This window comes from Trematomus bernacchii, unplaced genomic scaffold, assembly GCF_902827165.1.
Source record: "Trematomus bernacchii unplaced genomic scaffold, fTreBer1.1, whole genome shotgun sequence".
Taxonomy (NCBI): Eukaryota; Metazoa; Chordata; class Actinopteri; order Perciformes; family Nototheniidae; genus Trematomus; species Trematomus bernacchii.
The window spans coordinates 14,202,744-14,229,635 of record NW_022987705.1 but is presented as its reverse complement, the minus strand read 5'-3'; the positions used below and the strand labels follow the sequence as shown (position 1 = coordinate 14,229,635).

At 38.3% G+C, this 26,892-nt stretch overlaps 2 protein-coding genes and 1 long non-coding RNA gene across 3 annotated transcripts; 2 read left to right on the top strand and 1 right to left on the bottom strand.

Annotated features, from left to right (window-relative positions):
* Positions 1-216: 216 nt before the first annotated feature.
* Positions 217-7,172, top strand: nop16 (NOP16 nucleolar protein homolog (yeast)). Its single transcript, XM_034140575.1, has 5 exons — positions 217-417; positions 1,058-1,166; positions 2,744-2,810; positions 4,149-4,255; positions 6,484-7,172. Exons 1-5 carry the CDS (start codon positions 311-313, stop codon positions 6,622-6,624), a joined length of 531 nt encoding a protein of 176 aa, XP_033996466.1. The 5' UTR covers positions 217-310; the 3' UTR covers positions 6,625-7,172.
* A 3,130-nt stretch (positions 7,173-10,302) lies between these two features.
* LOC117490484 lies at positions 10,303-22,446 on the top strand. Its single transcript, XR_004556681.1, has 6 exons — positions 10,303-10,454; positions 15,234-15,338; positions 18,330-18,401; positions 18,512-18,735; positions 20,023-20,205; positions 22,373-22,446. It is a non-coding gene; the product is annotated as an uncharacterized LOC117490484 (long non-coding RNA).
* On the bottom strand, positions 10,888-25,693 carry arl10 (ADP-ribosylation factor-like 10). The gene is made up of 4 exons (XM_034140244.1): positions 25,407-25,693; positions 20,016-20,199; positions 15,219-15,394; positions 10,888-12,869 (listed from the first exon to the last, which is right to left on the bottom strand). Exons 1-4 carry the CDS (start codon positions 25,542-25,544, stop codon positions 12,696-12,698), a joined length of 672 nt encoding a protein of 223 aa, XP_033996135.1. The 5' UTR covers positions 25,545-25,693; the 3' UTR covers positions 10,888-12,695.
* Between the last annotated feature and the right edge of the window lie 1,199 nt (positions 25,694-26,892).

The following is a 26,892-nucleotide window of genomic DNA, read 5'->3' as shown; positions in this document are numbered from 1 at the left end:
CAGGCACACACACAGTGGCTGAGAGAAACTTTAAATACATTACATTCATTCAAAAAAAATAAAAATCGAAACTTTATCATTTTAGTTTACCAAATGCAATATTTATTATCAATTTAATAGAGTAAAATGATAATTTAAAAAAATAAAGAAAAACTTGAAACTGAAAGGTCGAAGGTGAAAATGGGGCGTGGTGTCTGGTCACATGATCGGAACAAAACAAATACGCACTTCCGGTTTCTACACGCTGCTTCTCTAGCTCACAACCAACACATCTCTGCTGTTCTGTGAAAACAGAGAAAAATCTGCAAACATGCCGAAAGCCAAGAAGTCAGGGAAAAGAAAGAAGTTCAATTACAACTTAGACCGGAAGAAGATGAAGAAACAAGCTATCAAGAAATGCAAACCGAGGATAGAAAAGTAAGAGACGTTAGCATGTTAGCTAATGTTAGCTCACAGTAGCCCATGTGAGGATTTTATTTGAGAGATTTACACTCTGCTTGTTTGTAGTTCAGCTTTTATACAGTGGTGGACAAAGTGCTAAAATAAATGTGTATTGTGCTCTTAAAATCACTGATATGTGCCGTCAGAAGATGTAGTTTACTCATGCAGAATAGCTCCTTTAAGTGTTATATTATTATAGAATAATATATTACTCTGTTTTTAGATACATCTTATACTGCTTGAGTGATAGTAGTAAAGTATTGCATCATATCATATAAGCATGTAAATAAAATACATGCATTTGAAAATACGATAATGATATACATAACAATATTTCCCTTTGAAATAAAGTTAATTGGAAAACCAAATAAATTGTGAACATAGGGACTGGGTTTCAAACTGAGTTTATCTTTTTTTATATATGTTCATGAGATAAATCACTGAAAATTACATTTACTGGTGGACTAAAATGTAGAACTACATATATATTTAACAGAACCACCAAAGTGTACATTTCCATCTCAATTGACCTTCAGATTTGTTCTGGCCTGCACCTTTAGAAGCACTGTTATGTTGTTTGCTTGTCATCGTGTTTCTAAATCGTCCTTTCACTCAGTTCACAGATTCGAAATGCATGGGACGACAAGAAGTCAACGTCCAGGAACTTGCAGGACATGGGTCTGGCTTTCGATCCAAACCGCTCGCTGCCAATACAAAAGAAGAGCGTAAGTAACTGATTCGGTTGTATGGTCCTGTAGTTGGATTTTCCCAGGGTCAAATTCAGAGCACACATTGTTTTTCTAATCGTCAAGGAACATGTCTTTGTCTGACAAAATGTGTTTTATCATATCCTGTATAATCAGACTAAGGCTGTGCAACATTACCTGAAATCAAATCCCTATTGATTGACACATTCACCTTTGTAACAATTAATGAAATGATCCCCTGTACGCAACATGTTCCATCTTCGCAGTAAACAACTTAATAATAAGTTACACTGAACATAAAAAGGTTAAACGTCTTAATTAGTATATGTGTAATTTAACTGTTTATTTCAATGGGACTTCTGTCCATAGGAAGTCATATTATTACCACTTTTCGAAGCTTCTGCTAATTCTTTCCCATTTTATCAATCTTTCGGTTGCTGTGATTACAATATTTTACAATTATATTAACAAAAACTCAGTTCTACATAGTCTAATGATCAGGAAAATGACTGCCATTTTAAACACTATATTACATTTATATGTTCTATATCATGTATACACAACAAACGTTACACTTTCTTTGTTACCATTTCTTTCTAATGTGCATGGTTAATCACACCCCTAAAAACAGCAATAAGAAACAATGCTACACCCACTTTACACCACTATCAATTTGAAGGTGTGTCTGGCTGTCAGTATGAAGGATCAAAACATGCAAACAAACGATGTGACCTAAATTAGGTGTCCTAGTATTATTATTTTTCTTTGTCATAGTTTAATCTCTCATATCTTAAAACAACGTCAGTTACACCGATTTCACAGCAACTATGAACTGGTGTGTCCGTGTACAATCATGTCAAAAATGACTATTAGGTATTTCATCTTTTAAATACAGCTGATGACCTGTAGATGACTTTGATCTGCATCTGCAAAAGGTGCATTTTAAATCATCAAAGGAGTATTTTTGTGTGCCGAATGTGAGCAGATAATAGCCGATCTTTCTCTGTTGCCGGTTGATCAGTAGCTGAATGATTGTGTTGCTCAAGAGTCCCTCAGCAGCTGCTGGAGTTGATAAAACAAGGCTCTAATTATTCAAGTATGTTCATGTACTGTAGTTTTCATTTATGCCAGAAGGGAGCAACAGAGTGTTGGTTATAATGATTAAACACATGTAACCAGAAGAAATCTCCTTAAAAAAACACTCACTATCAGTCATTCAATTTATAATGTGTAACAAACATGAATAAAACCAGTTTTTGAGTGTGAAATACGACGCAGGTGGTATTTCTAGTGCGGATGTTCCTCTGTGTAGTTGCTAGTTAAAGGATTCACTGCAGTCTAATGCAGCGATCACACCTACGCTGAAGTGGAAAACAAAGTAGAGAATATTGCCTGTTCCTCAGAGTGAGTCAAGCAGAGCCATTCAGTGGAAATGCGTCATGGTACACATATTATCAATGTTTTTGTTCTCTGATCTTCACTGACGTTCTCTCCTCCTGTGACAGTTTCTCGGTATGGTATTGTTGAAATGGCATCACTGATGAAAATAAAACATAAATCATTCCTAAATTATTTGTTTTTGTTCACACGTGTAGCTCACCCGTGAAGACAGAGTAACTAAGGCTCCTGTCGAGACCGTGACCAAGCCCTACGTTGTCAACCGTAAGTAGTTTCTTTTTAAGACCTCGTCAATAAAATGAAAGTGGTAATTTTGCATTTGATCGATTTTTAAGTCTCCATGTTTTGCTAATAGGCCTTGGTTTTGCATTAGAGATATATCCTTTAATTTGGCTTTGTCAGTCTGATAAATGTGAAGATTTATATTATATTAAACTCAATATTTAAATACTTTTCCGGGACATTTTATAGAAATCTCAATTGACCAATAATACAAATATTAAAGGTTATTGTGCTCATTTTGAGGTTCATATTTGTATTTTGTGTCTCTACTGTGACATTGTACAAGCTTTAATGTTCAAAAAGCTCTTTATTTTTCTCATACTGCCTGTGCTACAGCACCTCTTTTCACCCTCTGTCTGAAACCAGAGCCCAGTCTGCTCTGATTGGTTAGCTGGCTGGCTCTGTTGATATGTCCCGCCCCTTAGCACGTACAATGTGTTGAAGCGCGAGCCAAAAGAAGCACGAGTGTTACATGCTGATACATTTAAGCCTCTTCAGACCATTTACATGCACTAAAACCTGTATAACACAGTACAGGAAAGTGTAAAGCCACCAAAAGCATCATAGGGTCTCTTCAATAATAATCAGTTGCAGCCTAGTGCCAACCAGTCTGTGCTGCATTAGTTTGAACTCTACCAGCATTAAAACATTTGGATGTTGCACCACAGCTGTTGCAGTTGTCATGTTTCTAAAGAGCTCCATGTGATCTCTCACTGCTGTGAACACAGTGAATCTGTAAAGGTTTGCTGTCAGAAAGTCGACAGCTTCTGTTATTCAATGAGATTCCTTTCTCTCATGCGTAGTTGTCTTTTTATATGAAGGCTGTTTCACACCACTTCCAAGGATCTTTCCATTTGGACACTTGATGCTATTTCAGCCTAATTAGACCAGTTTGAATGAAAGCAGTACACGTACAGAATGTTGTTGTTATGCACAGTTACATAGAAGCACCGAAGAATCAGCCTCCAGCAGCAGCTGCTCTGGTTTTCAGTGCTGAATAACTTTTATTCCTCCAGAAATACGAGTGCTGCTTTTTATTCTTTGTTGAATAATTCCTCCTTCTTCTTTTTTTTTTAAATGACTGAGATGCAAAATGTAGTTTTTGTCCACCAGCCAAACGGCTAATGAATATGCACATTGTACCAGCCAGTTGATGGATAACCATTGTTTTGTGACTATAGAAATCTACAAGCCGAACAGAGAAATAACACAAATAAATCCAATGGAATCAGTAAAAGCAAACAAGATGGAATATTCAAATGAATGTTTGTGCATTTTGGGATCCTCTAAGATGTTTTTTTTACGTCCTGATTTCTGCAGAGCTGGAGGAGGAGGCCAACCGTCTGCAGAAAGACTCCAAGACGTTATCCTCAGACCTGATCGAGTATGCACAGTACATGATCCGAGAACACAAGGACAACTTCAAGGTAAGAGCCGCAACAGGAAGCACATTAACAGAGCAGGGAGATGAAAGGGAAACTACGGCCATTTTCAAATTAGATTCCTGTTATTGCATTGGTCTCAGACAGTCCAAAAACATAAATAAACATCGAATAACGTTCTCCTGAATCCAAAGCATAGAGTGTTGGGTTTAACAATGGGACCAAAACATGTTGGTGATTTGTTAAGAACATAGCTGGTTGTTTATTTTTGTGGGGGCTTTTCATGAAGGGTTGTCAGTGACGCTCCCTCCAGTTGTAGACACATGGTTCAAATCTGGGTTTTATTCCATACCAGACCAACCTGTGATAACTGGGTTGAAAGAGAACAATTAACGAAAGTATACAACGAATGAAATGCATGTATGCGAGTTATATCATCTACTCTATTTACACTACAAATGTATCGCTAGGAATCTAAGTGTATCTGGAGCAAGGCAGGCACTGTAAAGTAGCAGCCAGTTTAGAAGATTTTAACATATCACCCCAGATTGCTACAATGCAAAAAACTCAAACTCTTGATATCTACAAAGTGTGTTACTTGAGTGAAAGCATCGTCATCAAGATAAACATAGTTTCATATAATTGAACTTGCTATTAGCACTTTTCACACAAGGCATCAATATTCAATTCTCAATGTCTTGACTTTGGCTGCATGGCCTGGAACTGGAAAACAGTTTTCCTGATGTTGTGTTCAAGGACACTTTGACATATGAGGGCAAGTTGCCAAGGTTTAAGATTCTTTCTTTTCTTGATATGTGTTCCTTTGTTTTTTTAGCTCAGAATAGCGAAGGAAACAGCTTTTAATTAGTTGAGTGTTTATCAAAAAAAAGGTTCCTCATTCAATTGGATTTTCAATGGTTGCTTTAAAAGGGACTCGCCGGGAGGAATGCCAAGCCACAATCAGTCAATAACAGAGAATATTGTGTGTGCGTGTAGTTTATTCTGCAATAAAATATCCTTTCCTAGAAAATATTTCACCCTTGACTTTAAACTCTGAAAGATGAGTCATTCACCTGCATATGACACGTTTAATTATATAACCGCCCTCTAAAAATGTATTTTCATGTGAATCGTGATCAACAAAACATCACACTCAAGTCAACATCTGAGCTGAGCCTGACAAACTGAACAGAGTAACCCTTTTTACATTTAGCAACATTACATTTTCAGGACCAACATTGAATATTTTGCCCCACTCTTAATATCCCCCCAAAAAATAATTTGAGAAAATGTACCTTAAATTTGCACCAAAAAAGTCACTTAAAACTGTTCTGTATCCGTCTTAGTTTGCACTAACGGTCCAAAATACAGAAAGATGTTTCTCCACATACACATACATATATTTAACAATCATCACTCATATATGTGCATTCAACTGATCAGTGTTTTTCTGTAGGCGCTTTCACACCGGAGTACTTTTCCCAGGAATAGTTCCGATAGTTCCTGGGATTTTGTGTTCACACCAAAAATATCTGGAACTAGAACTTTTTTTTGCAAACCTTTTCACCCCTTTTTAGTCCTTGCCAGAGAGCAGGGACTTTCCTGGGGAGAAAAAGGTTCCCATTTCTGATTGGCTGGGCGAATTGCAAACCACGCCCCGTAAAACTCTGGAAAGTTTTGTGAAGCCGCCATTGTATTTGCTGGCATTAGCATTATTAGCATTAGCATTAGCCCAGCGCACCAACAGAGAGAGTCTAACTTATGGCAACACAAAAAAAAAACGGAAGGCTTCAGTAGAAGCTGCTGGGAAGACTCCCAGCAGCTTCTACTGAAGCCAGTCCCAAACTCCGGGGACTTCGGGTGGGAGTATAAGCCGTGAAGTTGTTTGCGGCCTGCCAGTAAGCTTTTCATGCTTTAAACAAAGCAGAAGAAGAAGAAGTGACGTCAGCAGCTTCATTTGCCTAATCCTCCCTCAGGGACTTATTCCGGTGTGAACGCGGTCTGCTCTTTAGATGAACTAAGTACTGGGAACTAAGAACGGCAAAGTACTTGGTGTGAAAGCGCCTCTTGTTGTTATTCAAACAGTTACTTGCGTGTCTAATTCCATTTTAGATTTGATTACACTTGAGTAATTATCTGTACTGTCCTGTATTTCACTCTTTCTCTGTTGCTGCTATAACCCCTGAATTTCCCTACGAGGATCAATGAAGGTCTATCTTATTTTATCTTGTCTTATATTTGACCAAACGTCCTGTTCTGTGTTATCTCTGCAGGAGATGGCCAGGGACGAGAAGAACTACTACCAGGACACACCCAAACAGATCAAGAGGAAACTAATCGAGTACCAGCGCTGCCACAAAGAGCATTACAACACCTTCATGAGCTCACTAGCACCCCAGCCCATAGACCAGTAGAGGAAATAAGACCCTTTCTCTGGACTTTAAACCATTCTCCCTATAGAATCTCATTCTGGACAGACTGTCGAGTGCAAACAGGACAGAAGACCAGAAGATGCACTCATAACACCACCAAGAATCATAAAAACCATCAGTGACAGGAAGTGGAGACGAGTATTACTTGTCTTGTTAAGGATCTCTCTGTTACTTTCTTCCTCGTTCAAATTTCCATTTTGTTTCCATGGATATATTCCTGATCTCACTTCTGTGTTTTAACTGTATAACATGATTGATTTTTATTGTCATTTAAAAACCCTAAATCTCATCTCGTAATGTGTTTTTCTTTCCCTGGGATGAACAGTATCCTCTCATGCACACTGGAGAGTTGTCTGATGTTTCCTGACGTTCCTATGTTTTCCTGATTCTCACACAGGATATTTTTAGATCTTCAGTTAAAGTGTCAGATGTTGATGTTCTCAGCAGCAACATGTTTTTAACTTCACTGGGTACTTTGCTGTAAAAACATGTTTCTCCATTTTTAAAACATAAAAACTCATTCATAACCATTTGACTCTGTGTCAATGCATTTGTAACAGTTTTGGTTTGAGGGATTTAGTTCAGGTCATAGTTAACATTCTTGTTTAATTTGATTGTGCCATTATATTTCAGGGAATTATTGTACGTACACTTAATTGCTTTTCATGCTTTAAACAAAAATAGAGCCAGCAGGACAAAAAATACATTATAAATGCATTATATTATGTCTTGCATCTGAAATGCATGTACACTTAAGACTTTATTTAACACATCAATGTAAGCCTTTGTGGACAAATGTGAGGTTGAATATCTATAATATTTAATAATAAACCTTTATTATAGCACTTTACATACAACACGTGCAACTCAAAGTGCTTTACAAAATGACACATCACAAGTTAAAAATAAAAAACAAGAAATTCCCCTCAGATTATTTGTTAAGAACTTTACAGGTACATGCAGCAAAATATAACATTTTATCAGGTTAATAGACACAAGGAGGTAAAATGTATGATAATACAAATAAAATAATTAATGGTTCGATGCAACAATATGAAATATAAAAAGTCGAAATTATTGTAGTTTCAAGTATTCTTAGCCCCAGAACTATTAATATAAGTAGTCCAGCTCCCAGAGCTTATAGTGCCGCTACTTTGAACCAAAACACAAAGAAACCTGCATTCATTATAAATGTGTTTTTAAAATATTCTAATGTTGTAGCAGTTTCTCTCACAGCTTTGAGCATTTTTGTGGAAGCAAACTGGCATCTATTGCTGTGTGGAGATATCTCCCTTCAACACATGTGCAATAGCATGGTGATGCATGCAAAGTCATCAGCATACTAACTGCTTCTGTCCCTGAGATCCAGTTGAACCTTCCTCTTGTTATAATATACTTTTAAAAAGGAGCTGCAGGTCTGAAAACAATTGAACCTATCAATATGTAGTCCAGTTTTTATAAACCTGAAACTATCCCGGATGGAAAGCAAAACCTTCAAGCCTTTTTTCCATTCAATAGTTCAGGATTGTCTCCTTCAAATGATCCCTGTTTTCTTTCAAACAACATGTTTCATGATCCTTAGGTAATGACACACTGACAAATCCTCTTGTTGACTAGCCCCAGTTTAGGAACATCCCCATCCCACAATTCTGCTAAATGTGGGTACAACAGGGTCAGGAATTCGCCCCCCTGACAAACAGACTCCATTCCTCGAAACACATTTGACATTTAGAGCGACACGGATGCCTAATTATCTGGAAAATGTTGTAGCATTATTGCTAATGAGTGAACACTGAAGTTAACAACAGTGGCTAATTGCTATTTGACGTTTTGATGTCAATAATAAACATGGTGGAAGCAGCTAGAGTAAAGTAGCTACTAGAGAGAAAACCCTGCATTTTTTTCTCTGTGATTATCATTTTGTAGGTTGTTTAAAAAGTACATTCTGTCCTGTGTCAGTGAAAACCCCTTTGAAACCCCTTTTAAAACCGTCAATCAAATTGACCATCCAATATTTTATTTTGTCATAGGCTTCACAAAGTCACATGGTAAAACAAAGATACATCTTGTGATTTCCTGCTTGTGAACCTTGAGCTCTTACATCTTCACAGTTTTGTGTTATTACAGATGATCTGCTGCACAAGTTAACAGCAAAACAATAGTTTGACCTACTTGCTGTGTTGACCTTGTCCGCTCTCGTCAATCATTCACAGTGTTGCTGCACAGCACAACGTGTTCCACCATCAGGTAAACACCCTCTGCATGTTGAGGAGTCAGGGGAGGAAACTCGATCAGTAGGCGCCGACTGGAGGTATGTGAGGAATGAATGCTCAATGTTTCACATCAGCTGTGGCTGTTTTCTGGGATACTGGTTTGAGACTAGTCAAATTAAAGTGGATTTCACTAAAGCTTAATTCACTACAATAGATGTTTCTAAATATCTGAATTACACAGAGTCTGGCTTATTGTCAAATATTTTAACTAGTCATATATCTACTTTAAAAAAGCTTATGTTGAAAGAGGAGCCAAGTCTGACAAATTAACAATTTAGCTCTTTCCTTTTGTTCCACCTTTTGGGCAAACTTCCCATATTTTCTTTCTTGCGCTCCGATCAAACAGTCGAACAAAGTACATCCCTTAATGGTGGCCAAGTGGTGTGTCGCTTTAAGCCCAATGAATTGTGGGACAGTCATATCTCTTGCTTTGGTAAAAGATGGTCTAGCATGCCAAAGTAAATTAGCAAAGAAGAATGAAGTAATTCTTTCTTTTGAATTTAGCAAATTGAAACAGCTCTTGTTATGTCTTCCAATATGATACTACTGGGTAATTTCACTCAGTTTTAACCCTTGTGTGGTGTTCGGGTCAAATGGACCCAATTTAAATTTCCACAAAAAAAAACACAGGACTAGCCTGTGTAAAATGTGAACATAATACAAGGGTTACACTTTCCTCAGCTGGAAAGAAATTGACCGCAGCCCTGGTGTGGTAAGATACATTATCATGATTCATTTAAAATGTAATTTAAACTCTATTTAAGCCTTGAAAATGATTTAGGTTTACTCATATGCAGTGATTTCAAGACACAAAGAAATACACAAAATTAATGTGGAAAATTCTGAGACAAAACAAGTGCCCTATTTTATTTGCACTAAAATGTTCCAATAAACCTGAAGAGCATAAGACAGTTAAAGGAGGGATTTGGTAGGTTCCTGTGGTTCAGTCCCGCAGAGATGATATGTAAGCTGGTGAATTATGTATGAATGAAAAGATAAGCATCTGTGCCAGAGAGAACTACTTTGTTAAACAAAGGACCTAAAACTATGATGTCGCCAGCAGATTTCCATCAGTGCAATGCTTCAAAAATCTGCAGTCTTGAAACATACAGTACATTAAGACAGCAGGCACCCTTTTTATCTAAGATTAATAAGTTAAGTAATTAATTATTGTGGCATGAACACTTTGTATCTCCAAAATGACTGATAATATTTTCTCCACCAGCAGAGGAGCATGCTGCCCTTTAAATGTCAACTGCTGACTGTAATACAAATGTTCACTTTAATGGGTTTCACCTCAAATTATTTGTCATTTAATAAATGGTATTTCTAATTCATATAATTTTCTAATTTATTATTTTTTCTAATTCCATGAGATGACGTTGATCTGCAGGCTGTGTATTTTCATGCACGCTGAGTCGTGCGGTCTGCGATCATAGTAACCTGCAGAGTGGACACTGTACCGGTGCCAGAGTGACGTCTCAGCAATAAAACAGCTTCCTGTCCGACCAGCTGTGGAACTTTGGCGACAAAAACAAGGTCAGTCAGCCTATAGCCTATAGAGGCCTTCAGATTTATATCTGTTTGTGTTTGCATTGAGGTGCTCAGTCAGCAGAGACACAGGGTAGGTTCTGTACGTGTTATCAGGTTGTTTTCCACTTGTAGATCCATCCATGTTGTTTTTTAGCGGAGAGAGACGAGAACTTGTTTGAGAACACAGTGTGTACACATACTGTGTAGATAGGTTGAGTACATAGCTATGTTTTGGCAGGTCTTCTTTTATTCCTTTTACCTGTTTATACTTGTTCTTCCATAATATTCCATGCAAAACCGATCTTGATCTCAATGAGACTTTGAGTTTACAAGATAAAATAGTGGTACCCATTTACTCTTCTATATACTGTACGAGATTTTCTTTTTAGATGTACTACTTATATTCAAGCAAAACACATTAAAAGAACGCACCACCATATTTGAATTTAACCCTTTAGATCGAACATTTTATTTGTTTGTACATTTAAAAATAAAGCAGCAGAAAACCAAAGAAAAAGAAGCAAGTTATGAATGAAAAATATTTAGAGGTATATGTAAGGAATCCCACCTAAATGAGCATTAGAGGTACATTCCAATGTTAACCATCAAACAAACTAAATATGATATATATAATAATACAATAATGAAAAAGTAAACGTCATCGAGCCAAATTACAAAATAAATAAAATAATATAGACAGGTTAAGGGTTTGTGTGTTAAACATTGTTGGACACATAATGGACAGTTAAAATAAATTGATTCAGTTGTACCACATTAAAACATTTTATCCTATACATTCTTTGCCTACATTATCATTTTTTAACAACTGCAACTAACAAGAGAGAACAACAAAACCTAAAGATATTCATGAATCCATATATATCAGTTCCATTTATTTAGCACATCAAGTATGACACCGATCTACTAAACTCTCAGTTACTGTGGAACAATATTTCTGCAGAATTACAGTACATTAAGAATAAAACATCACATTCATTAAAAAAAATGGTGCGTCATATGCAAACATTGCTGCACACATACAGCATTCAAAATCTGAATCTAGCTAACTCCAGTTCATCTGTACAAGTATCAATAAAGATAAATACGCGTATTCTTCATTTATACATTCAAGATGATCCTGTCTAAGTGTTTTCTAAAGAGTGATCTAACTGTAGAGAATGGGAGTGCACGTTTTTATAAAGACAGAGAGCATAGCCAGGTTAAGCGTGTATTAGCTTTAGCCTGGTAAGCTAACATCACTGTTGAAAGCCTGTACAAAAACACAGCTTTTGCTACTAATTGTGAACGTTTTCTTCTTAAAAACATTGACCTTGTTTGCTTCCCTATAGTGTCTATACATAATTCAGTTTGAAGTCTCTTCTGATACATTTAGAAGTTTAAAGTTATGTATTTGGCTTATACTGTAGGCTATGTTAGATGGTGTAGTTGGCAGTGTTGTCTTGTTGTTGGGACTGAAAACATAACCAAATAAAATGAAATGCATTCCTATGAAGATAGTGGTAAAAAAGTGTAGATACTTACAGAAGTATAATCATTTTTGACACAAAAAATAACCCAATGCTTTTCAAAATGTCAGGGCGTCCCTTTACATCTTCACAACATTCAGAGAAGTTTAAGTCTGCAAGTAACTTCTAGTCGATTAATTCACTGAGCTGTTGGAGTCTGAGTCCCCGGGGGCTCCAACTTGGCAACCCACAATATTACTTGTTTTGCTCTGCTGACTTCTGTGCTGCATACACTTTTCATAAAACAGCAAACCAGAAGAAACTGCTTCTATGGACTTGAATTGTTTCAGTTTATATACAGTACAATCTACATGCTTAAGTAAACCTGTCGCCAGGTGACATTTAGACTAATGCGAAGCCTGACTCATCATCAGCAGGTGGTGAAGTTCTGAGTCACTCCATTAACACACCTTCATCCTTCTGTCCTCATCCTCTTCGCTACGCACCTCCTCCTCTCCGATGACTAAGATTAATCAAGTTGGAAGAAAATTGTAAGATGAGATGAGCTGAAGAATGTTCTAAAACCAACAAAGTTGCTTTGAAAAGGGGTAGGAGGATAACAAGGGCGAACTGCAAGGCATTGTGCTCTATCTTCAGTAATTTCATTGCCTCAGTTCCTTTATTATCTCCCCCTCCTCTGCCTCAAATAAACCAGAAAGGTTGCTCTAAGCCATTCCTTATTCCATCCCCTCCTCCCCTCTGCTCGCTCATGTGGGTGAGATCAGACGAGCTGGAGCAGCAGGTCCTGGAAGGTGTCCAGGCCCCGGCAGGAGTTCCTCAGGGCCCCGTCAGAGCCCAGCTGTGCAGCCAAGAGGAACAGCCTCCTCTCCTCCGTGATGGAGCTCAGAGACAACGCTTCATGCAGCTCCGACACGCTCACAGCGTTGGGCTTATCCTGAGAAGAGAGGGGGGAAACAGTTCAACTCAGTTAGAAAATAAGTCTTATTTTGTCAAGGAAATAAAACTTACAATAAATACGTAAAAATATCTATTGAAACTTACACTGTCGAACTGTAAATTCCAGTTACACCATTTCCAACTTGAGCTTGAGCGGATTAAATGTTTGGGGCTTTGTTGCACGTTACTTCGTTAGCATAGTTTGGTGGGAGCAACACAAATAACTAATCATATGTGTTAATGAACAAAAGTATTATATTTAGCAACGTTTTGGCCCCATTTGGTGAGAAGGAAATGAGTAGAATGAATGTCCATTAGCTAACCGCATACAGCTAACAGCTAACTTCATGCTAAATAGACAGCTCTTTGTCGCTAAGCAGTTTGTTCTCATTAAGTCTAAGTCCATTCAAGTCTAACACATGTAAATGTAGTTGTGAGGAAAATACATAAGGCATATTACACTTGCAACAAACAAAGGTTTTGCATTTGCCACAAAATATTAAGTCGGTCCAAATAACAGCTTCATACAGAGCCTTCTTTTTGGTGCTAGCGAGGTTAGCTACGTACTTATTTGTTTACTGCACTAGAAACAAAAACATATTTTGGAGCCATATTTTTGGTTATAGAAATCCTTCATAATTAATCCTGAATCATTTCCATCTGATGGGAAGTCAAGCTTAGTGATTCTACCTTTTTATTTTATCCCAGAGAAACCATCAGCTAAAATAATAGGCAGATAAGGAAATAATACTCAATTTGTGCCCTATTTTTCCAATGTTAGCTCTCTCAGTCATGAATAAAATGTGTGTACGTGAAGAAAATTAATTGAAGGCCTCTATCCTACACTCTTCGACACAAGCCAGGGTCAATGGATGCTCGCCTCGTTTCTTTTCACCTCCACATCTCTTACAGCACACTGGTTCTGCCGGAAACATCCTTTGTACTGAACTGAGCGAGTGCCAAGGCTGGGAACAAAGCAGTGTGGTGGGTGAGAGCCAGTATCACTGTCCTCCTACTGAAGACTGTATTTCTTTTTCTTCTACCTGCAGCATATGCACGGCAGGAAAAAGGCAGTAATTATTTGTTATTGAAAGCTTAATCATTCAGAAAATGGTCAAAGTTAGTGAAACCATGACAGCTTTTTGCTTTTGGGAATTTACACAACACAAATTTATTATTATAGGATTAAACACTTCTTGATTGTTAAACTGATTATTATGTTCCCAATACACATGATTTTGGCAAAAACATACAGCCTCCATTTGTAGCTGGTGCAAATTCACCTGAACTGGCCATGTTCTAACAAACTGAGGCTTTGTTTTAGCCACATTTCCTCCCAATATCATGTATAATGGTTTGGTTAAAACTGGCTGATTTCGATGTAAAACAAATCACAAAAATAAACAGAAAACAGCAAAATGTGTGTGCATTTTTGGATTAAGTTCAAGCTAACTGGACCCTGAACCAAACATTTTGCATTTAGCTTAACTGAAATGACTTCAGTTAAGATGAAGGCAATTTATTTTATATTCCTTTTTTGCAAATATTAAAGTATAGCAGCAGTGCTCTGAAACTAGATGAGACAAAATATTCCTGCTTCTTGAAGGCTCATGTATAATTCCACAAGTGCTGTGCAGGGTGAAGAAATTGAGCCGAGGAGGAAATGTAGAAATGGTTATTTCACGATTGTGATGGATCATCTGCCGGGTAAATGAAGAGGGAACAACGTGTACCTGCTCGCTCCAACACATTCATCTCTATTATGTGCACTTTTTGACCTTTTGGTTTTTCCATACTTATATTTCTGTATCATTTTGACCAGTTTTTCCAAGGGTTTTCTACCAGAGTACCACATTTTTTCATCTATAGAATGAGAAAAGTACCATGTTATGAATGTTACTGTTTCCTTATCCCATTTTCTTTATCAATATTGTGCTCCATTCACAAGAAAATCCATACAAACTATTTTTTAACAAGAAAACAATACATTACTGAATCTTTGCTATACACTTTAGCTGTAAACCTTTAAATGCATGCTGTACCACTCAAGATTTTTGGATAAAAATGGGCATGGCAGCATTAGTGTCTGTTAATTACACTGTGAAAATCAATTGGCAACATCTCAAACCTTGATTGTGTTATGTTATTCATCGGGGACTAGATAACTATAAACATCACATCTGCATTTTCAATAACATTGCAATTTAATGCAATGCAGTCCTTAGCATTTGCACATGATGGATTTTTTACCTGATTATTGTTTGATTTCCGCAGAGAAAGAAATGAATGGAAAACACAACAACAATAAGGTTAGCTTTATTGTAAGCTGTCATATAAATGACTGTACCTGTTTGTTTCCCAGGACAACCACGGGCAGGTGGGGCTCCACCCTCAGCAGGCGGTGCAGCTCAGCTTTAGCCAGCGGGAGGCGGGTCCTGTCGGAGGAGTCCACCACGTACACCAGAACGTGAGTCTTCCTCAGATACTCCGACCAGTAGCGCCGCAGGTCCTCCCCGCCACCGACTAGCAGAGAAAACATTAATTTAGCGTTACATATAGATTTCACATCTGAATTCCAACACTCCAACATTTTTTTTAGAAACTGAAATGAACTTTATTTATTTTGACACTCCACAACACTGCTAGTTTCACTGTGATCACATTCCTTTCCTTTATGCAACATAAAGAGGCAAAGATCAACAGCAGCATTACTTTCGTCATGTTTTAAACATGGACTGTTACTATATGAGAGGGTTTTGGAGGTCCTTGTAGCTTGATTTAACAAATAATTATCCGTCCTGCTCTGTTGACTAATGGTGGACTGGGTCACTTGAATGAATGATTGCTGATTGATTGATTATGATTGGGTAAAATGGCATCATAGAAGGTCCAATCTCACCCAGGAAAAAAGCATGTCACTGCATTCTGCAGCCCTTCACAACCAGCACACAGTCACTGGACTCAGAAGAGTCTGTTACCAGCTTCAATGGTGGGGAAAGTTTAATATTAAGTGAAGGCATTAACTCCCACATTCCTGCTGTGCAGCAGAACTGACCTGAGGCTATAATGACCAGAGGCGCTCTGCGGCCAAACGAATCGCTGCTCACACAGAATGACTTCAAGTCGTCATTACCTCCGAGTTCAGCACAGCAAGAATTCATTAGTGCTGGACTTAATGGAGAATGTTGCTAGGAAACTGGTAATGATGTACCTGTAGGCCATGTGATGCGGCAGCAGTAAATGCATTCGGTACAGAGGGTGTAGCTGACGCCTAGCGGTATGAGCAGATTGTGTTTTAGTCAGAGAAAGCTCAGCAGGACGTTGCCCTGCCTACAGGCCGCCCTATTAAACACACACCCACATACACACACACACAGCGACACTGAGTCACAGAGTGTGAATGATGTCGATGTGTGTTTATATTTAACTCAGTTTTGCCCTCAGGCCTACAGCCTGAGGGCAAAACTACCTCAGCAATGTTTTCAATGGAGCTTGTGGCTGAATTTATATTAAAGGTCCCATGTCATGCTTTTCCGGTTATTCCCGTCCCCTTGTGTGTTATGAAGGTTTTTATGCATGTAAACGGTCTGCAAAGTCACAAACCCTCAAAGTACACCCTGTAGCGAGTAAAACGGCCCGTCCACACAGCAGCGTTAAAAAAATCTTGGAGGTGGGCGTATCTGAAGCTTGGGGATTTTTTGCGAGCAACGCGACCAACAACCAATCACATGAATCTCCCGCCCGTGACATACGAAGCAAAAAAGTTTGAAGTAAACTGGATATAAACTCCCCAAACAGGCGAAAACATACCACTGTCTCTGCCACCTCCCTCCATGCCTGGCTCCTCAGGTTTGTATCCCGGTAGGTAAATAGGGACTGGTCATAAAGCACCGGGTGATTCCCTACCGCTATAATGAATTTCTCCTCAATTTTTTGGAATATGAGGAAATTACCTGCGGTATGTCTCTCCCAGCATACACGCGGTTTGATTGGCTAGCGCTTGAACTGTCAGATTTGCATAAACGGGATTTGATTGGCTGATGCTTCCACCTCAGCTTCAAAAGTTGAACATTGCTCAACTTTTGAAGCCTGAGATGCCTGGAAATCTCCGCTTTGCTTCCCACAATGCAGTTCGGCGAAAAGTGAGGCAAAGTGACGTCACCCCATTCAAAGTGAATGGGCAGAAGCGTTGGAAGATTTTTTTAACGCTGCTGTGTGGACGGGCCGTAACACAGAAAATACCTGTCTATGCTGCCCCAGAACGCCTCGTTGGATATTTCTCTTTTTCTTCCTGGGTACAGTGCCCATACCCAAATGGACCCATTGGTCCAAATGGACCAATCCGTGGAGCCGTTACGTTACGTCCGCGGAGCCGTTACATTCCTTCCTCACACACACACACTCAATCTTTTCTCAGCTGCAGCTCCGCCGATTTCTCCTTCCTGAGACGGCGGGACGCGGCGAGGCTGTGAGTCGGTGTGTGAGCACATACACAAACTCCCAGCCAGGCTGCGGTTGTGTGTGTGTGTTCGGGCTGGTTTCGGGCTGGGTTTCGCTGTGTCTCGCTGTCTCGCAGACGGCTACTGGGCTACTGGGGGCAGGAGCTCCAACAAGCCGTTTAGGACCGAGAGTGAATACACATACTATACAGAGATGCTGTATGAGAAACCAATGTGATTTTGGAAAATTGCACAATATAAATCTATTTTAGTAGACCTCAACAATGGAATTATGATCAGTAGAAATGGCCATGACATGGGACCTTTAACTGGGCTGTTTTTACACAGCGTTTGAAGACAAAGTTCAACTAAGTTTGACTTTGAACTATGCTGACTCCCAAGACATGTATCCAATGACATTCCTGTGTTGTGTCAAAGTCTGTTTCAACATTGATTTGTGGTTCCCCTAGCCCTATTTGTAAACCTGACCCTCCATATGTTATCCACACAAAAACTTTAGTGGGGAAATACAAACTGTCTTTTCTTTTACCTGTTGTCTGGAAATGGTTTGCATCTTTTGATCTAACTAGAGAGTTGGAGTAAAAATAACATTTAAATCCTTTAATTTGTAGATTGTGTGTAGGTGAAAAGTATATCAAAGAACAGTGTTGAGGTCATCTTTAGAGTTAAAACTGATCATTTCCTTATTTAATAAAAACTGGCAACCCGACTGCATTAGTGTATACTTTAGTATGAAGAAGTGTCTGATTCAAGGCAAGTTTGTGAGCTTGAGTTGAAGAAGTTCCTCAAATGAAGCAAGAAGCAGACTAGTACATCATGTACTAACACTGTGCTAAAGAGGGAAGGTACACATTTGGGCATGAATGCACAGTTTGCATAAATGTAAAAGTAACTTCTTCCTGATACTGTTTTTCAGTTCCCTTTAGCACAAACCCACCTGATGCTAAAAAGCCTCAAACGACTCATCTAACTAATCTGATCTGCATCTTTTCATTTAGACTTTTAAGGCTTTTATCTGGATTCAGTCAGAGAAACGTGGGTCCCTGTGCACTGTGCAGCTCCTGATGCGTGTGAGTGAGCTGTCAACATGCCTCTGCATCAATGTCACCTAGACAAAGACTCCTAACATTTACTGCGCCTGAAGTGAGTGGGCGTTGACATGTATTCCTCTTACTTTCAGAGATGAGAAAAAGATTGTCGTCGCCCACCGATCTCTGTGTTCAGATCATGAATAAGTCAGCCGCTGAGCGTGACACATTCCTCCAAACTCATCCACGGAAACTCATTGTGAGACCCGCTGCAGCCCAGAGTCCCGCACTCAGACAACCTCAATGAGGAGCCAAGTGATTTATTTTTAGTGCAGCGCTGTGACTTCAGTGGGATGCTAATTAGCAGGATTTATGAGTGAGTATGTAAATACAATCTAACTGGACTCGCCTGCCTTTCTCTGAGACCCACACTCATTGTATTTGAGTAAAATGTCTGTAACAACAAGGTCACAGATTTCATGATACTTTAACCCTGAACAGAAACCTCAGTCGCTGAACAAATAAGGACAATGATTAAGTGTCAGAGATAGTATCTGTGTTGTGAATGACTCATGCAGTGAGCTTTCTGGGAGGAGATGGAAATCAGCTGATGAATGAACTTCATTATCCTTCATGTTCATTCCAGATTTCCTATTAAATTTACTAAGCTGTTTAACTTACTTACCAAAATGTGAAGCTGCTTTAATCCTGGTTTTGTTTATAACAATGTTTTGAATGACAATGTGAAAGGAGTTGAAGTTTTTATAGGGTTAAGATCATAGACTGTATATATAAATGGATGTAGAAATGGACGTTAAGATCATGAAAGAATAGAAAGGTGCAGGAATTATTTACGTTTTTTTGTAGGCCCCCCTGCGAGCTAGCTTTGCAAGGGTTCCTTTGAACAAATCTTTTGGGATTTCTTTTTGGATTATAGCAGAAAATAAACTTTAGTAGCATATTGAAACCAATTGTATTATTTTTTTAATCGTAAATGAAATCGGCAGAAGTCAAAAGCTAACGTTAGTAAAAAAACAAACATAAAGGTTGCATGATTCATGTAACCACCGCTAAGCTAAACGCAGGTTATGGTGACGTTTAGTTGTCAAATATAGCCACCTAGCAACCACCGTTTTTATGATACTGTACATGGAAGCTTTGGACATTCACTACAGACCTCACGCATCTCACTAATAACCCATAAAAAAAACGATCAAAACCAGGACAAGCTAACAGAAAGTGCCAAAATGCACTTTTTTTTTACTAATTCCTACTCTCTTTCATTATTAAAAGTAATAGCTACAGGAATTAGCTAAAAGGCAGCATGTGTTAGCAACCTTTGGCAAACATCTACACACCCTTTTATGTTTTTATAACTGTCAGTACAAGTTAATGCTAACATTAGCATGCTAACTCCTCCACATTCTCATCAGCAGCATGGTTATATCAAAGGTTTTTGATGCACTTCCTCAGGCTCTTATCCCCCACATACACGTCTCTTTGGTGTTGTTTGATGAAGAGCAAGTTTAATGAAACAAATGGCCAACTGTACTACATAGAGCTTTCCAATTCTCGACTTCATGCTGTTTGATAAAAGATAAATGCCTTTTGGCTTCCTCAGAAATGTTTGCTTTTGAGGGATAAAAGCAGTCTTACTCTCCAGGAAGTCGAGCTGGCAGGCGGGGGCGTTGAGGCTCATGAAGTTGAAGCCGCGGGTGGGCCGGCAGCGACCCCTCTTACCCGCTGCCTCCCCGGGGGTCAAACCCTGCAGCATGCTGCTCTTCCCGGCCCCGTCCAGACCCAGGACCAGGACCTGACGCTTCCCACGCTCCTCCTTCTCCTGCAGGTACAGCACACACCATCAGACACATTTAGACTGTTCATAAATACATCAATTATTCAGCACTGCATGACGAACGAGGAGAGGGAAGAAAGGCTAGTTTGCCTTCTGTGGCCCCAAACTGTGGGACATTGGATCTTAGAACAACCAACTCCATTGGAATTCTTTTTAAAGTAAATGAAAGACACTATCTTTTTAATTTGGGGTAATTTTAGTGGTATCACTGTTCATGTTTAATTGTTTTATGGTTATGTGATCTAACTCTTTCTGTTTGTTTTTTATAACTTGTTTATATCTTGTTTACTCATTGTTATTTGTATGTATATTGTATTGCTCTGTAAAGTACTTTGAGCTGTATCTTGCATGGAAGGTGCTATATAAATACAGTTGTATTATTATTATAGATAGATAGAAAGATAGATAGATACTTTATTTATCCCGAATTGGGAAATGATTTTGTCACAGCAGCAATGTGTTCAGGCATTTAACATTTGTAATTTAAAAGGTGGAGAAAAGTATAAGCATGATGCAATTAAAATAAAAACAATAATCAGCAGCATATATATACCACAAATAATACATAATATGAAATGTTCTTGATACATTAGAATGTTCTATAAATCTACAGCAACAAAAATATAGACATATATTACAGTGGCAGAAACACATATACACTACAAATTATTTGTAGTTAACTTATAATGACTAGTGCAAATGCTATGCGACACATACAAGGATTGTCTGAAATCAACAGGTGGCTTTGTGGAATGCAACACACCCTGATTTATGTAACCTTTGCTTCTGGGAAATTGTTATAGAGCTTCTGTATTTCCTGACATTTTATAGATTGTAAAATATAATTAATAGAATGTCCAATAATGAAACATAAATTATTCTGAAGTTGGCCAAGGATATACAATTATTAGAGCTATCTTTTTCTGACCATATCAAAAATGAAGTACGTCGTTTTAATGAATGATAGGCTCAAACAGTAAAAAAAAAAACTTAAGGGTGTGGAATTTTACATATAAATGAACTACTTTACATTAAATCCCTTGCCAAACCAGTTCACACAATGCTGCTTTGAAGCCTATCTCCACCAGGGAAATATCTGATCGTATAAAAGCTTTTCACACCATCTGTTATCTTTTAACTTCATGATTTGCACTTCTGCAGACTGGATCATGAAACTATGAAACTATGAAACTAAATGCATCAGACGTGTGGGAATTTGACCCTTGGTGTGCAAAAGACACTTCAAAATGTTCAGTAATTTGAATTGGCGTCTGCAAACCTCAAGAGGTATAAGTGAAAGACATCTCAAAGCAGCAGCATGATAACCCTTCTATTGGAGCGTCCTTAGGTCAGATTAGAGAGGACGTACAGAACAGAGTGTAATTGTCTTCGAGCTGACTGTATCTGCAGAAGTGGTTGATCTCAGTAAAGGTTGGCTGCTTTTTCAAAACCTCCCCGCTCTCTTTGCACCTGAGACTCCACAACCCCTCTGAAATCCTGCACACGTCATTCATCTCTTCAGAAGTCACACAAGGTTAGACGTTATTTATTATGTACGCTGCGGCTCTGTGGAGTTTAATTAGCAATTCATGTCAGCCTTTTTCACGCCGGGATGCTGTTTTTAGTTTTCTCATTAAAACATCAGACTTAACTTTGTTGATGGATGAGGAGGGTAGATCCAAAGCATAACCTCAGAATAAGCTCTAATTCAATTCGACATAAATCTACATATAAGCTACCCTGTAATTAAGTCAGAAGGAGGTTAGATGAAGGAATAAAGATAGTTTTGGTAATGAATTGTGTTGCTGGGTTAGAATAGCCTCAGATCAACATGGTGGATCCATATCTTTCTATTTGATGCAGTCTACTGGGAGACAAACCTCAAACCCTGTTGGCGTCGAAAAAAATACTAAACTTGTGCAGCTTCAACCCTTTTGCTGGAGTATCAGCATGGACTTTGTGCAAATTATCTAATTTCGCATAATATGCTTTCTGATTTCTTTTTCAAATGTCCTTTATCTCCTGCTCCCTTCATCAGTTCAAATACTTCACAGACTTTTTATTTTATATTTCAACCTTAGTTCTGCCAGTTTCTCCACATTTCTGATGAAAAGAGAACGATACTGTATTGATTTCTCTGTGTTTTTTTGTGCCACAGGGAGGAAAAAGAACGGCTGCAGATCTGCACTGCTTAGTTTCTGACAGGGATTTAACGTCTTGCCCAAGGACACTGGGCAACACATGGGCTTTATCGCTCAGCAGCGATAAAGTCAGCTCGCCTGTAGTGCTCAATAGACTTCATAGAAATGCATTTCAAAGAGGATAGACGTGATGGAAGCTTTTATCCTTTAATACACATATCATCAGTCCTTCATGTTCAACTTTCGAGGAGTTATTCTGTGTTTCTTGATTAGTGAATTAATACATTAACCTGCATGCCTTTAAACCTCTCCAAGGTAACAAGCATGAAATAAATACATCTATTTGCTTAGATTAGCATAAAGACATGAGGCAGGGGCAAATAGACAAGTATTACGGTACGGTATTGACCATAACCGTTATATTTAAAGATGTTATATTGATATCATGTTAATAATACACAAATGATATTATCTTGTAAATATTGTAATGCCCCTTACATCATTTTCTTTCTTTCCATTTACAATTTGTCACTAATTCTCCAAAAATGTACATTTCACAGCTGTGGGGCGAACATAGGATTTCGTATAGCATTCTGATAGAAGCTGCTCTGTTTTTTGCAGTGTAAAGTATCACCTTTTCTCTCCTCTCCTGAATGTTAATGTTTAATTTCATTAGACTGTTTTAGTATTTCATGATCTTAGTGTGTGGGAGGTGGTTCTTTGTGTCCTCACTGCCGTAGACCCTGGCGATGACAATGGCTATGTAAAGAGGTAATCCATAATATTATGCAAGGTTATACATTTAAGCTGTGCTCTAGTGGCCCCTTCTCGACAATGATGCCAAATCATCCACAATGGGGCATGAGTCTGCAGAAATAACCAGTCTGAATGGACTGAGACATTAAAGGCCTGTGGCTGGTGGTACAGTTATTCGGCAGCTCAATCTGTTTCCACTCTCTCAGAGATTGTTTGTCGCTGTGTAAATGAGCATGTGCCGCCCTCCCACCTGCTGAGACTCCCCAAGGTCACAAACACGCCGTTAGTCAACTCCCCTGCTTTCTGAGGCCAAAGACGTGATTACAATGCATCATGGTACAATTTGGCTCCCAAAGGAATGAAAACATTTACGCCCCCTCTTTGCAGCGAGCTGATGGCAGACACTGACAACATTATCCTCTGAAGACAGAGTGAGCCAGATAAAGCTGAGCTTATTACAGGCCGCTGCCGCTGATTGAATCTGGGAAACAAGATTAGACGCATGCAAATAGATTTTATTAAGATTTCCAGGCTGCTGTTGAATTGCTCCATTGAAGAGTCATTTATTAAGACCCTCAGTCCCACCGGCTGTTTCTGTCGGCAGGAAACACACTACAGTTATATTGGCATCAACTACATGATGTGGAACTGATGTACACATCTGGGCATTTCAAACACAGTGCATGATAATATGGCCTCAGCTTATCTACACAATGTGATCTGTTGGATTTGGGGAGGAAATAAATATCCCGCATTTTAGGGATGTAATAAAATATAGATACAGAATCGTATCACTCTATTCGTTTTTATGAAACTGTATTGATTCTAATTTAATTCATAGCTTACAGGCAAATATAAGTGTAGCGCTATGATGATGGATGTTGAATGCAAAAGCAGATCCCACTATTGTGATTACATAACAAAGTAACTTTTTTGTACTCTGATTACATGCATGGAGGTGTTTTGTTTTATATCTAAAATGTGTTTTTGAATATACACTTTATTTGTGAATATTGCTTAATGTATCACAATATATTGAATTATAACCGCTGTATAATTATATGAATCATATTGCCAGATTCTTGCCAGTGGCAGCCCTAGCCTTGGACTACCTTCACATCTTCATCTTCTTCATATTCCCCTCATCATCTTCATCGTCATCACTATGGCACTACCTCATCTTTTAATGAACTTCATTTTCATCTTTACACTCACCTATGTTATCGCCATCTTCCTCGGCTTCTACTGCTTCTCATTTCCATCCACCTCTTCATCATCATCATCATCATCGTCATCATCATCATCATCACTATCATCACTATCATCTTTACACCTTCCTCTTTTAAAGCAGTTTCACCACCAAGATTAATTCTGTTCAAAATCACCACATCATCATTACCACTACACTAATGTATTAATGAACATCATCTTCTCCACTAACCTCACAACTGTAATATGTTTGACTTGTGTTACCATAATCAAATCCACCATCATCATCTTCATCACACCTTTCACAAGTCAGTAATACATGAGCAGCATCATCTTTCTCTTCTTCATCATCATCATTCTCACCTGTCCCCTTTTATAGTTTTTTGTATTGTTTTTATTTTTGTCCCCCTCAACATCTTCCTCATCACCACTACTGCCATGTATTCACTAAACATCTCCCCCCTCATCATCCTCACCAAAATAGTATTATCACTCTGTCATATTTTTTACTTTTGTTACAGTTATACATGAGCAGCATCATCATTCTCTTTTTTTGTTCTACCTATTGTCCCCCTTATAATCATCTTCCTCATCACCACCACTGCATGTATTCACTAAGCATAATGTCCCCCTCATCTTCTTCACCATCACCATCTCAATTATATCCATACGAATTCTGCAGTGTTATCTTTATCAGTATGTGAGAACATATTTTTCACTAACCTCATAATGTAAATGTTTTTAACTAGTGCATCATCACCATCAAGTCTATCATCATCATCATCATCAAGTCCATCTTCATCACACCATTCACAAGTCAGTTATTATATGAGCAGCATCACCTTTTTTTTCGTCTCAAAATCATCTTCATCCTTACCACTCTTTTTCCTATAGTGCAAATACATCGATATTGGGTAACCAGTCTTGCCAGCATTAATTTACTTTAATTGGAAATGCATCATCATTCTCATCTAATTTATAACCAGAATTCTGCAGCTTTGTCTTTAGTCAGATGTTATATCAGTCTAAAATAGTTAAATAGTTGAATGAACACCCAAACAGCATACACAATGAATATTATCACACCTCTTTGATGGTGCAGTACTCCGCCTGTGGTGACCATATTCGCCTCTTGTAGAAGAAGTTCAGGGCGATGAAGAGAGCTGATCCCAGAGCAGCCACGGCTGCGGTCAGGGCGATGGAGATGTGCCGGAGGAGAACCATATGTGGAGCGGACCGACCGGAGACCGGACCCGGGGAAAGGCTTCCTTCACACGGACAGTGCTGAGCCTGACTGTCGCTTTCTGCTCCTTCCTATTCTTCCTCTTCCTCTTCTCTCTCTGCTGTCGCTGCTCTCTCTACATGTGACCAAAGCTCGCTCTACTTGTTTTGGTTTCGAGACGCGCAAGAAATTGGAAAGGAATGCTGCGTTCAAGTGCAGCTTGTAAACTACGCCTACTTTTGACCTGCGGCTTTTGCAATTTGAATGACAGTAATTACCAGTGGTGGAAGAGGTAGCTAATCCGATTCTTTACTTAAGTAAAAGTAAAAACACTAGGGTCTTTAAAAAGTTCATTACAAGTTAAAGTCCTGAATTAAAAATGTTACTTAAGCAGAAGTACAGAAGTATTATCAGCAAAATGTACAAAAGTAAAAGTTGTCAGAATGCATACTGGCTGTTTTTACAATATTAGCCTACATTATTCTGGATATAAGTTTATCCTGTTTTTATAACTAACAAATACATTTAGGAGCATTTACATGTTGTAGTTTGTCAATGTGCAGCCAATTACTATTACAGTACTGCATCGTATCTATGCGTTTTTATATGTACAAAGTAACTAGAAACTATGAGTGTTACATTAATGAAGTTTAGTAAAAAGTACTAAATGTACCTTCAAAATGTAGTGGAGTAGAAGTGTAGAATAAAATACATTTACTCAAGTACAAGTTTTTTAAAAGTTTACTTAAGTACAGTACTTGAGTAATATACGTAGTTACTCTATACCACTGTATATAACCATTTAAAAAAGACAGTTGTGAGAGCAGGCTGTCAAGACAACATCAGATAAAGCTTATGTATACAAAGTGTTAAACAGTGTTGACCTGACAGATCCCATCGTTTTTCTGAGCGTCAGTAAAAGCCTCACTGTCTCTTTTAAAGTCATGCGAAGACAAAGAGGTGAAGTGCTCCATCTAGAGTCAAGTCATTTCTTTGCTTATTTCAATATTTAATTTCTGTCATTTTAAAGTTTAAATATTTGGAAATGTCTCGAATCCATCTGGTTCAGTGTAGTAATATAATTCTGCATTGCTTTGGAGTAATTAAGTCACATGATATGGAAGCTGGTGAAAACAATCAATACTTCTCAATGATAAACTGCTGATTTTCACAAAGATATTCATACAAAATAAAGGAAGCACTAAAACAAATTAAAGTAGGTACGTTTTTTGTATCAGTTGAACTGTGTGTAATGAGTTATCTTTTTGTGTTAATATTGTCAATGTTAATTAATCTTAGCATTTATGTAATCAATATGTTTTGAATTGCTGAACACTTAAACTACATTAT